Consider the following 14,104-nt stretch of genomic DNA (forward strand, 5'->3'; position numbering starts at 1 on the left):
GGATCCTCGTTTGTTCCTACACACTTTAGCAATGTGGCCCCTTTTATCACAGGAACGACAGATGGCGTCTAGGAACCTGCAGTCGGATCGTGGGTGGTTTCCCCCGCATCCAGCGCATTGGTAATTGGATTTACGACCCCGCTGGTCTCGCTGTTTGCGCTCTGACCTGAGTCTGTTGACTTCTTCCTCCTCACTATCCGATGAGGACTCGATATCTTCATGGTGGGCGGAGGCTGTGTGTTTTTCTGAGGATATTGCTGTGTCGCTGGTGGTTTGGCGGCTGGCCCCATTCGCTCGGCGCATTCGGGCTGCTGACTTGCGGGTAGCTTCCGCTGCAGTGGCATCTGCTATGGCATCTGCAAGAGTGATGTCTCCCTTTGCCATAATTTTGCTCTGGACAGTGGGGTCTCTTAGACCGAGGACAATCCGATCTCTCATGGCTTCTTCTAGATTTACGAAGCCACATAGACCACCCAAATTTCTTAGGTCAGCTACAAAGTCCCCGATGTTCTCACCTTCGCGTTGGTCCCTCTGGTAAAATTCGTGTCTTCTAATGGGGGTTGGAACTGCTGGAGCGTAATGGGCCCGAAGGATGGGAGCAAGGGTATCCCAGTCCATCGTTTTGACTTCAGCCGGTTTTGCAAGTGCCTTTGCCATTCTGAAAACGGTGGGTCCGCAATGCGTTAGGAAAACCGCACATTTCTTGCTAGATGTGGCATCCTTCAGATTATTAGATTCCAGGAACATTTGGAACCTGTCCATATACGAGTCCCAATCTTCGCTGGCTGGATCAAACGGGGCGGGTGGTATAGCGCTGCTGGCCATTCTGCCGATATCTGTGTGCTTCAGCCACGTGCTCTGTCAATATTCTGCGGTGTTTAGTCAGCTCTATCGTCTCCGCATCCCACCTTCGTCGCCAGTGTTGTATTCTGGAGGATGGGCGTAATAACGGAGACGAGACATCGAATAGTGACTCCAACTCTTTATTAGTGACTTCAGAACAGAGCGAATAAGCCTGGCAGCAGCAGCTCCTTTTATAGAGCTGGCTGCTGTCAAAGCGTCCAATGACAATCATTTAAGCTTGCCGCGCTTGGAGCGTCCAATCGCGGCAGCCCGTTAACTAGCCAATCGGATCAGTCCGGAACGACCAATCATGACCCGCTGTGCAAGGACCAATCAAGTATGCAGGATTACAAGCCTGCTGTGGATGGGCCAATCAGGCTTGCAGGCTTACGAGCCTGCTAGTTCAGAACACCGGCAATGGAAGTCTATGGGAACAGCACTTCTCCGGGAGTAAGACAGGATCTCAAACTCGGTAAAGTTCAAAATAAATGCCTTGGAACTTTGCAGCATGGAGAGGCCACCGGGAATGCAGCAAAAATCTGGGACAGAGCCGCGTCACTGTTAGCTTGCCTACATCAAGGCAAAGGATCAAACCTTAGTCAACAACAGCAAGGATTCTGGAGCAAAGTTCTTCTTGGAGCCGTGGAGAGTGTTGCCGTGAAATACAACATCTGTACAAAAAAGTCCCTCCCCACAGCATCTCCTTAAATGCTACTCTCCAGGTAACCCTCATGAAGAGGGGCAGGGCACCCTCCTCCTGAGCAGTCAGATTGCCCTGCTCTGACTCTGCCTGTTGTCCATTCTCTGCACTCAAGGATCAACGGGAAGCATTTTCTCGTCACCTGAGCTCCACTGCTCCACTGCCTATCCTTTCCATCTCCTCCCCCCTTCCTCAGTCAGCCTGTGCCCTCCCTTCCTCCCTATCTACTCTCCCAAGTCCTGAGGAACCCAGGACTGTCTCATCCTCATCCCCAGGTCATTCCTCATGGACCATAGGGGCTGCATCCACCCTCTCCTGGGCTCCAATGGGGCTGTTTGTGTGTGTGTGTTTGTGTGTGTGTATATATACGGTATGTATCGGTGGTGGGATTCAAATTTTTTGCAACCGGTTCTGTGGGTGTGGATTGGTGGGCATGGCAGGGGAAGGGTACTATAAATCTCCAGTCAGAGGTGGTATTTGGCACTTCTCCAAACTACTCAAAATTTCCACTACCGGTTCTCCAGAACTGGTGAGAACCTGTTTCTACAATTCTTTTTGCATAATTATCTCTGCTATTATGTTAAAAAGGATTATTTTTATACAGTTCTGTTTAAATTTCACTTAATTACTCTCTATCAATTACCCTGTATGCATAAGAAGATAGAACCAGAACTTATTTCTATCTATCATTACCCTGAATGCAAAAGGAAGCTGATGTGATTTCTATATTATTTCCATAAAAAAATTAAGTCCCTACTTTCTTTCTTCTTTCAAGCGCAAACCTGAGGTAAAAAAAAATGAGATATGGTTATGAACTCTCCAAGACAATCTCAGAAACATTAGGAAGCAATTATAATAATAACAATAACAAAAGGTAACTAAGTATTCTACAATCGTACAATTGGAATCCTATCTTTTCCCAACCTTCAATTTTTCTCATGATGAATGTCTGAATCCCTCTCCTCCTCCTCCTCTGATTGAAGTCTAAGAATTTCACAAAAGGAATTGATTAAGTATATTTCTCCTATATAACTTACAGTGCACCAATTTTCTGCATCAGTGAAAAAAGCTTCATTTACTTGGACCTGGTGACCAAGAATTCTTAGGTGTCTGCCTATGTTATGATCTCCAATTATTGCAAAGAGTGGGAATTTAATGCTAGAATTGTTTCATACATATGTATAAATTCATGTAGTACAAGGCCATAGTGTAATAAATAGAAGTTTCAAAACAATCCTACAGTTCAGAGCTTTTGCAGAAAAGAGTGATACTTGCTGTTTTTAAAATATGTATTTCTGTCCTACAAAATGAAGAATAAGAGTAAGAAAAATATAATAAATAATAACCAGTTTGATCTAGTGACTAAGGCACCAAGCTAGAAACTGGGAGACCGTGAATTCAAGTTCTGCCTTAGTCATGAAAGCCAGCTGGTTGACCTTGGGCCAGTCTCCCTCTCCCTCTCTCTCCCTCTCCCTCCCTCCCTCCCTCCCTCCCTCTCCCTCTCTCTCCCTCCCTCCCTCCTTCTCTCTCTACCCAACTCACCTCGCAGGATATTTATTGTGGGAAAAATAAGGTATGTTATATCTTATTGGATATGTTCACTGTCTTGAGTTATTTGTGGAAAAAATTAATAGTGAGATACAGATGAATAAATAAGTACCAATATTCAGTAATAAGACTACATTTTGATCTATGGTTCTTATATAAATTATTTTGCAAGAGTAAGGATCCTGTATGGAAATATAGAGAAGGAAATTTGTATCAGTTAATCCAGAGAAGAAAGGTAGGAGCAAGGAAAAAAAATTAAAAGACTGGTTTGCCTTAACTCTCTTAGATATGACTGAGAAGAAAATAGGAACTCTTACCAATCTTTCAAGATTCTGTTATTTTAGTATTTATCAACTAAGTTCTACTGTTGCTTGTGGTGTTTATTTCCTGGCTTGGTCTACCTCAAAAAGTTGACAGTAACTCTGCTTTTAGAATGGGAGGTAATGTTATTTATTTTTTTAATAAAAATTCTTAAAACCATACCAGGTGGATACTTTCTTCTAAAATGACAAATAAGAAGTAACATATTGTGCTTTTGTAGGTAAATTTTGTTACTTAGCAGAGGCAGTTGGGAGATAGTGCCTCTAAAATGGCAAGAAATTTGATTTAAATGACTTTTTTCCAAGGGGAGGCTTAAAGTCTACTTGATGTACTTTTCTAAGTGAACAGTCTTTTTCAGCAATAATGGTGTTCATCTTATTAAATAAATTGAGATTATCTGCTTCTGGGTTACAATAGAATACTGTATCATTATACCACTTACCTAGAAGAAAGACATTACTTATAGGATATAGATGGATCAAGATGAGATACAGGTAATAGGTGACTTAAGATTCAATATAATTTACACAGTTCTGGTCTGCGGTGAAACCTACGCAGGAATGAGGTAAGATGGGAAAGTTTTACTTTTCTTCACCTGTGTATTAAGGCTGAGGCAGCCTTTTTGCCATGAATGAAAGCAGAAGTTCCATTTTTCTTTTTTCTTCTAAAAAGTGATTGGTAATTTCTTTGAGTTGAGGAGAACCAGGCTCCCTAACCCTCCTATGTTTGCTATGCCAGAGTCAGGGACAATAGTTTGCTATACTCTTTAAGCAGTGGTACATTTCAAAAATGTTTACCACCGGTTCAGTGGGTGTGGCTTGGTGGGCGTGCTTTGCATGCACACACACACTTTGTGCACGCAGGTCCAAAGGCATTTTGACTCACCTCCTGCAATCCTGCACTCTCCCTGTTGCTTCAGCAGCTGCCGCACAGCAATCTGCTATGCTGCGCAAAGCAGCTACGCTTCCAAACCAGGATATAAAGGTTACTATGGAAGCCCGGGCAAGTGGGTGGGACCAACAGCAAAGTGTCAGAGAGAACTGGTTCAGTGTCCACTGTTCATCAGCACTACCGGCTCAGCAGAACCAGGCCAAACCGGTAGAATACCACCACTGTCTTTAAGCCTTGTTAAAGAATATGTTATTCTTCACATATATATTACATCCTAAATAGCTCTTTTGTCTTGTATCCAAACTATGGATGGATCTATCATCTAGATCCTCGTTTCTGGTATTATTTTACTGCTATTCTTAATTGATATATATCACTTTAACTCTTTCACAGAATTGAGGTGTAAGGCTTACCACATGATGAATGTACCACAAGCATTTCTTGAGGGCATTTATGTAAAAATAATTAAAATAAAATAAAATAACATCAACATGATGTAACTCTGGATCATCTTTTCTTGACTCAGAAGCTAAACAGGGTCTAGTTAGTAGACCACCAGAAAATATTAGGGCTGTAGGATAGACTATATATTGATATTTTAATTAGTTGAACCATATATCAGAAGAAAGCAGTTCTGTACTGCTCCAAAAAAGTCACATGGCCATATCCATGAAGTCACCCATCAAGTTTGACTCAAAGAAGACATTATTTTACTTTCCTTTTGACAATCTAGAAAGGTTGTCATCCCGATCACAAACAATCCTAATCCTGCCTGTTCCTGGAATGTGGCTGGGAGAAGCCTATATCCTCTCATGCCAAGACTGGATATTGGCTCACTCACAAAGAACAAATTGTGTTCTAGTGGGAGCACTCTGCAGCATTTCCTAAGCTACAGCAATGATAATGATGTACTTCTATTATTACCTGCAGTAAGTTGAACAAGCAGTATTGTCATCTATCAGAAAAAAGACTCAGTTTACAACTGTGCAACAAATGGATGTACATCTCTCTAGCAAATTGCTGCCTGAATTGGTTTGGTCATTATTGCATTATGTAACAGAAAAAGGTGGTATATGCCATCTGTCAATGACACAAGAGGTATTATTTTCCTCTCTCTGGGCAATTGGATAAATAAAGGTTAGGGCATCCAGTTTCCCCATATAGATTGTAATGCACGTGATACATAATTGTATCTTGTAATGCCACAGAGAACTGCATGCAAAATATTTCTTTTGGAAGGTCTTACTTAAAACTTACATTTTATTTATAGCAACTGAGTTTGCCTAATACACGAACCATTCTAATATGCATTTAATTTTTCCCCTCATGACCAAAACATTATTATATTTGCTTTTTCATATAATTTGAAAGATAAAGAATTTAACTCTTCAGTAGCAGGCACTATATTGAAGGAGGAAGAGTTTATATCATATGAATCTTTGCATCTTTACAATTTGAAGCAATACCCATTTCATCTAGGACCTAATTTGATCTGTATGGATTTTATGTTTAATCTGCAACACTATCTAAAATTATTTTCTGTTATAACAATATGAAAACTCTAATTTTTCTCTAATTCTATTCTTTACCCATCAAGGGAAAATTTTGCTGAAAAATGGAGATAGTTCTGAATCATAACTGGGTTTTCTATTTTCAAAAATGGGTGATTAATCATTGTTCAATTATTCTTCCTCCATCCCAGAAATTGCAGCAAGCTTCTTCAGTATTACTTGAATTTCATTTGTATTAGTATAAGATAGCAATAGTTGGAAACCTAAGCAGGAAATACCTATATCCTATATGTTCTGCTGGCTATTTTCCTATAAGCATTTATAAAAGCTGCTTTGTGCTGGGATTAGGAATATCAAACCTCAAATTAGTTACAAATTCTTTTGGATGACTCTGGAAAAATCACCCTAAACTGTTTGTCACTGGTTTGCTAATGGTCTTCTTACTTCTTAAGGGATCTGAATATAAATATATTTACCTACTTATTTATATCCTGCCTTTATTTTATTTCTTTTGTAAATAACTCAAGGTGGTGATCATACATAATATTCCTTCTTCCTTATATGATATAAGAAGGAGATGGAAAGATAACTTTTGTTAGTTTTTAAAATCTGCAGTGAGCTTTTAAGAGAAATTAAGGGAAAAAGTAAAAAATGAGAAAGGGGCTTGTGCCTGTGAGTAAAGAATGGAGAACATAAGAAATTAAGCCTTTTAAATATTTGTATTGGTTTCTGGCAGCTTTTCTTATGTTGTAGTCTTATTAGGTAATGTTTCAATACTGGCATAATGCTATATTGTAATAAGGAAGATAAGAATCCCAGTTAAAATCTGGGGAGAATCTCAAGATAAATTTGAATTAAATTTGCAACATTTTCAACCAAATTAATCCACGTCTGGCAATCTTCTTAAACTATAGTACATTGAGTCAGATCCAGAATTAGTCTCATTAAAATCAGTAAACCTTTAATATATTGTCCGCAGTCACTACTCTGAAGGACTAAGTCTGAAAATAATTGTAGATGTACTTTATATCTTCACTGTTGTATATGAAAGATAGAGGTATATTTCAATAACTTTATCAATATACGAATACTATTATTTTTCTTAGTTTTGCCTTATTTCATTTTGGATCAACCTCAGAGGTCCTTGTTAAATCTGCATAGATGCCTATGCACTGTAGAATTGTTCTTAAAGCATTGTGATGTAATTATATTGCTTTGAAACAGAATATTAAGCCATTGCAAACTGATATTAGCATAATTAAGTTCTTCCCTGAGCGTGTGTTAAAATTCTTTGTTGAACTTATAAGACAGTCTATATAACCTCATTCCTTTGCTCACTGCTATTCAAGTGAGCTACTATGTCATTTTTTTAGTGGCAGAATCAGATGCTCCAAGAGATACTAAAAAAGATACATTAGACAATAGAAATATATTCCCTGTCTCTTGTCAGGTTCTTCCCTCCAGTGTATTAGCAAATTTTCTATTTAGTCTGGTTTTAAATGACTCACGATTTGGCAAGTGTGCTACTTTGAGAGACTTTCATAAATCTTTTGGTTAGTGTAGTAGAATAAAATAGTCAAACACAGAAAAGATGTTATAAAAATATTTGTTCTTACAACCCTAGCAATGTTAATTTATCATACCGCTATGTTGTAGCATAATGTACTTATCCAATAATATGCATTTTAGTATTGATTAATGCTCACTATTAGTTTCCTGGTAACTGCATAAAGTATTATAGAGCTGTATAGCACCTTTTAGTCAGATAATAATTTCCAATATATCTATTTAAATTGTCATTGGAATTAGATTGCTAGTACTAAATACATTTGTGTGTGCCTCCAAATATCTTTAAAAGAATAGCAAAAAGGTTTTTTTAATTAAAATTTATTATAATAAAAATGCAAATAGAATATAAATAGAAACAAAGTTAATAGGGAAATGGGGGAAGGAAAAAAAGAGGCAAGAGGTACAAGGTAAGAAGGTGGCGGAAGGAATGGTTTGATTGGGTAGCAAAGTCATTTCTCAGTTTTGATTACTTTATGGATGTTTATATCATATAGAACATACATGTAATTATTCATTACTTAAGACAGTAATGAAGCTTGTCCATTATGGTTATAAGTGATGTTGGTTACAAAAGCAGGTCATCACATGACTGACTTGATTTTTCAATTTATTTTTTGTGGTGGTTACTAAATATATCACCATTAAATGAATCCACTATTGTTAAGCAAATACAACAATCATTAAGTGAACCTTTTATTCACTGTGTAGAATTTTTGCTCAAAGTTGGAAGTAAACACTGATTTTTAGCAAAAACGTAAATAGTACAAGTAATCAAGAACTAATTCTATGTGCTATAAATCTCCTTAGAATAATCAAAATGGATAAATGACTTTGGTACCCGCTTTGTGACCAACATGACTTATGACCATAAATATAATATATATCTATATATTATAAATATCATGTGAACAAAGGATTCTGAAAGCAGCTGTAAATACTGAGTGTCTGAGATACAGTCCCATGACCACAGGGAAGGGACGTGGCCATCATTACTTCAAAACCAGATCATATGTACCATGGGGTGGTAGTGTCTAACTTGCTTGTAAATGGTTGCTAAGCATCCAGTTGCAAGTTGTACACTATCTGCAATCCAACAAATCCTGGACTATGTTTACAACTTCTAAGAAATATGCTTTGGAAATTTCATAGTACCTGAACAAAGAATAGGAGCTACTTCCCTTGTCATTCATGAAAGGAAAACTTATTCATATCTGCAACTTATGGTACTGTATAAACAAAAACAAAAAAGCACCATTTCAGCATTTCAGCTGAAAATAATAAAGTTGATAATATGTTCTTCGTAATATGCCTGAGCATTCCAATATGTATCACAAATTAGAAAAAAAAAAAACACACAAGAAGCTACATGCCTGGGGAAATCACAGTGTACTTTTTGTTTTTATAATGAGTAAGACTGGGCTTTGGATAAATCCCATCTCTTTCAATTTATTATGGTGCTATTCTTCCTAAAACTGTTTGTATCGAGGTCCATCACATTAATGAATTTTAGTTCTGAGTAAGCATGAATAAGAAGTTTCATTGCTTGCTTTTGTTTCTTTACAAGAATTCACATTGTTAAGTCTTAAGATTAGAAGGAAAACAGCAGAGCAACATAAACTGACTTCTTTAAAAGCATTTCTTAATTAGTTGTCTGTACTTCATAATTAGCCTGCTTTTTTATATTTCAAGGATTTTTTTATATACACCATGCCTATACATAAGATTTAAGTAGATTCAGTCAAGTGTGCACAAAACATAAATTAGTCTGGTAAAACAATTGACTACATTCCTCAAATTCAAAAACATAAAATTAAAATGTACTTCAATATTTCTGCTTTCTGGTATTCTGAGTTACTGCACTGCAGTTTTGAACAGAAGCAGAATATCAGTATAACATTTCCCAACAGAAAGGATACCCACACAAATTCTTTTAAAAGTGTTTATCCTCGTAATCTAACATAATTCACAGACAGGATATGCACAAAAGAAAGCATTCACAAAGATCAAACCGGCACTCAGAACACATGATGGGAATTATTTAACTTCACATCATATAGAGAAATTCAGCCACAATTACATCTTGGAAACTATAATTTACATCAGTTCTAAGAAGGAAGGACAATTTCTAAAGCTTGGCAATCTGACAAATTAGCCATCAGCAGACATATAGAAATTAATTACATTTATAAACCATTCAGAAAGGATCAGCTAAAGGCCAAAGGAAACAATCCTGAGCACATCCTTCCATATCAAACGCACATTACCAACCACTCAGATAAGCAGGAACTAGGAGCAAAATCAGATCAATCAAGAAGAAAGAACACCCTCACAACCCAAGGCTGGTAGGATAAGCAACTAGACGGAAACAACCAGTGGTGGTATTCTACCGGTTCAACCCAGTTCGGATGGACCAGTAGTAAAAAATGCTACCGTTCAGCTAAACTGGTATTTCTTTTTTACCCCCTCCTGACGATCAGCTGTTCCAATGATCAGCTGTGCCGGGATGCCCCTCGCTGTCTTACTGCTTCACCCAGGAGACTTCTCCGAGGTCCAAGAGGCAAAAAGGGGCCATGTGTGTGTGTGTACTGTGTGGACCCCCCTCACATTTTTCGATTTTTGCCTCCTGGGCCTCAGGGAAGCCTCCTGGGGCTTCCCTGAGGCCCAGGAGACAAAAAAAAAACAGTGTGGGGGAGGGGTGTTGCCAAAAGAAGAAGAAGAAGCCATGGCCAGTCAGTCACTTGGCCACACCCACCTAGCCACTTCCAACTAGGCATGCCCACAGAAGCGGTAATAAAAATATTTGCATCCCACCCCTGGAAACAACCTCTTAATTTCACCTTATATCAAAACATTGATGGTGTTAGCTTGCACAGCAGGGGTGGGATTCAACCAGTGTCACTACCTGTTCGGTGACTATGTTATGCGCATGCGTGTATAAAAAACCTTACGCTGTGCCACGCAGACAGCTGAAAAGCGCTGCACGCAGGTGCACAGTATTTGAAAAGACATTTTTTCCCTGCTTTTTCAACCTCAGCTGTGCTGCACAAAGCAGCTGAGGTTGAAAAAGCAGGAAATAAAGGTCAGGTAAGAGCCCAGGTGGGCGGGTGGGCCAAACAATAGCAAACACAGAACCATTTTGGTGTCTGCTACTCTTCAGAGCTACTGGTTCTATAGAGCCAAGCAGAACCGGAAGCATCCCACCACTGTTGCACAGTAATAAAATTACTTCAAGTTCAAAACTAAATTCAGAGACCAGCAAGACACCAAGAACATTTCACCTTTGGAAATTGTATCTTCTATGCATTTTAGAATTGTATCCTCTATCCTTTGAATCTGTTTATGTTAAATTTTATAAGTTGTCCAAAAGATTTTTGATGTGTCATGGAGAGAAATATCAACAAGCTACTATATGGGAAAGCTAATTAAACATTAAACTATAGAAATAATCTCTTCCCTCCTGCCCTTAATTTGCATATCTATGTTTTATTTATAGCTGGTTTTCCTGTCACCTTGGGCATCTTTCTTAATTATTCATAAGTGCACATAAGTTAATCAGAGACACACACAAACAAGAGAAGAGGGAAAAAAAACAAAAGACACCGGTCCCAGCAAAAAATACAAATGATTGCAAATTTCCTTTTATCAATACCGTGCTTCCATCTTACCTATCTGATTGTGGGACATTTAATATGTTGCTACAAAAATGATAGTGAAGTGAAGTTACATATGCTCATCATATCTACATTACAGAAAATTTTGGGGATAAATCCAAAGTCACCATTTGCTTTCCTATCATTTTACCAGTGGTAGGACATATAGGATCAAAAAAACAAAAAACCTTTACCCATTTCATTTCCTTGAATTGTCTGCTTATTTCACATTTCCTATGGCAGATTTTCTCTCTTTGTTCCTCCAGATGGAATTCCATTTGTTTGGTGGGTTGGTCGTGCCAATGAAAAACACCCTTACTGGGGAGGATCAATTCCAGGAATCCAACAATGTGCTTGTGGTCTAGAAGAAAGCTGTGTGGATCTGAGATACTTTTGTAACTGTGATGCAGACAGAGAAGAATGGTAACTGTGCATTCTAATTTATGTTATTGTTCATACAGATTATGAATTTAATGAAAGGTAGATTGGTAAACTTTATTGCAGGCTTTCACCATTTTGTGTGTGTACATATATATGCACATATTGTATATACATGAACTTCTACATACATTATTTAAAAAAAAAACAATTACAGGAAGTTAAAAGAGTTAAAAACAGAAGAAAAAGACAGAAAGAATATAAAATGTTGAAGGTATCAAAGAAAAGTCATTTTATGGACCAATATTTGGTGCTTCACTTTCATGTCACAAGACAAAATTTGGCTATGTTGGGGTAGTCATGGTTTTATAATCTGGTAGAAGACATACCAGTGATTGTCGCTGGGACTTCATTTATGAAAGGATGAATTAGTGTATCACTAATCAAAGGCAACAGGTGAACTAATTTTTCTTATTAAAAAAGAGAGAAAAAATTAGTGCAAGTTTAATGGCATATAATGAGATGGAAATAAAGTTGATTTTTGGAATGGCATATAATGAGATGGAAATAAAGTTTACTTTTCGGTCATAAGTTTGACAAGCAAATGGGGGAATGTAGAGCTCCAAACCTCACAAAACATATAATATAAATGCCTCTTTAAGGCATTCAGTAAGTTTAATGTCTAAATTTTTTTTATGGTGGCCTTCAAATTGTGTTTCCAATTTGAATTCCAACCCAGGAGAACTTGAATTTGAGAAGTAAGCCATCCTTTAACTTTATGACTAAGGATAACATTCTTGAGAAGTGCTTGATCTCAAGAACAATTCCAAATCTATAAATTGACGAACATTCTCTTTTAATTTTGTCACTCATAAGTTAGAATTGCAAAATCAACTAATTCTCTTTCAACCTCACTGTACTATATAGATGTTCCTTGTACCTTTGCAGCTTTAAGCTGTTGAAGTTGGAATAAACTGTTCTTCAGTCTTCTGTAGAATCTAGTTTGGCCTCCCGCTTTGAAGATTTCCATATTTAGATGTATCCTATTGTTCATCATATGATTAATTTATATAATTGCAACAGGTTTCTGATTCTTATAAAACAGTTACACAAATTCTGTATTAATGATACATACTTGCTTAATGGTAATAATGAACAACTTTTAACTTTGGATTAGCGAGATGGAGGCCAAAGAAAAAAATAAATGATAGAAACTCTAATTTTTTTTTGCTCAAAAACTTGCACTTTAGAAAAAAAAGAATTCAACTTTTCTATTCCTGACCTATATTACAGAAAAATTATACCAATGCAGTGTAAATCAGTGGTGAAGTAAGAAAAATGGTTACAATAGAATTGGAAAATGAACAAAGGACCGTAGTTAAAGTTATGTGAGCACAGAATGGCTTTCATAGGCTAAAGCAATTTGGCATTTTCAATTTAGAAAGGAAATAGCTCAGCCCTGCTGTATTAAAATAAAAAGCATATAGCATTTTGAATATTTTAGGGCAGGAGAAGGAACTTAAAACAGTTAGAAAAATGTATATAGAAAAACTTTTATCTCCATTCCCTCCATGAAGTCTCAATTGCTAGAAAGTTTGAACATCACGATTGATTATTGAGCATTGATTATTTGATGAACTTGACCCAGAGAAAATATTTTAGATACAATGTATTGTATAGCAAATAGCATATTATTGACACACATCTAGATGGTCTTTTAGCTCTGAGTGAAAAAAGCATTGCTAGTAATTTTTAAGGAGCAATTTTCCAAAATTTATCCAACTTTTTATAATACCCCCCTACTTTCAAAGTTAAAAATATTAGAATGTCAAAGAGAGCAAAACTAACACAGCCTTCCATTCATATACAGACAAGAGTTTGAGTTCTGAATATTCAATGCTCAGAGAATGTCTAATCTCTTTATTAATCTCTATATTTTGAGTTGTGTTTGTGCTACTGAATTAGAGACTAAGAATGATTTCAGGAATTGGGTATGTCTACTTTAATAAAAAGAAGAGCTATGGATTACATGATAGCAGTGCTCCTATATCTAAAGGACTGCCACAAAGAAGAGAAGGTCAACCTATTTTCCAAGGCACCTGCAGGACAAGAAGCAATGGATGGAAACTAATCAAGAAGAGAACCAATCTAAAACTAAGAAAAAAATTCCTGACATTTAGAACAATTAATCAGTAGAACGAAATTGTGGGTGCTTCAACTTTGGAGGTTTTTAAGAAGAGATTGGACAACTATTTGTCTGAAATGGTGTAGAGTTTCTGCTTCAGTAGTGGTTTGGACTAGAAGGCCTTCAAGGTCCCTTCCAACTCTGTTATTCTGTTATTCTGTTAGCACTAACCTTATTCTCTGTCATAAACAACAGATGCTAGAATAATTATTGAGTTGGGTTGACATATTTAGGCAGACTCTAATGTTATTAGCTTCCAGGACCTCTTTGTTATGTAATTAGCTGCAGTACTTTACTTACAATGCTGGTTTAACTTTTTAGAACTTGCTTAGCAACATGAAACATTTAAACACTTATAATCTGCATTCCACTACTTGCAAACTTCCAAAATTTTTGAAGATATTTTCTTTGGCTTGTTTCCAAGTTGCATAGCACCAGACATATGCTGATAGTACATTTCTCATAATATACTGTATCACAAATTTCATTAAATGCTGTTGCGGCTACC

At 37.0% G+C, this 14,104-nt stretch overlaps 1 protein-coding gene across 2 annotated transcripts in view; it reads left to right on the forward strand.

The window, feature by feature from the left end:
* CNTNAP5 (contactin associated protein family member 5) overlaps positions 1-14,104 on the forward strand; it is a 432,771-nt gene that overhangs the window by 356,342 nt on the left and 62,325 nt on the right. For both annotated transcript variants that reach the window (XM_087950302.1, XM_087950301.1), the window contains exon 14: positions 11,300-11,456. In XM_087950302.1, coding sequence (XP_087806428.1) covers positions 11,300-11,456 — 157 coding nt within the window. The remainder of the gene's footprint in view (positions 1-11,299; positions 11,457-14,104) is intronic.

This window comes from Notechis scutatus, chromosome 1 (genome assembly GCF_049901735.1).
Source record: "Notechis scutatus isolate UNSWTSFEM ecotype Mainland chromosome 1, rNotScu1.2, whole genome shotgun sequence".
Taxonomy (NCBI): Eukaryota; Metazoa; Chordata; class Lepidosauria; order Squamata; family Elapidae; genus Notechis; species Notechis scutatus.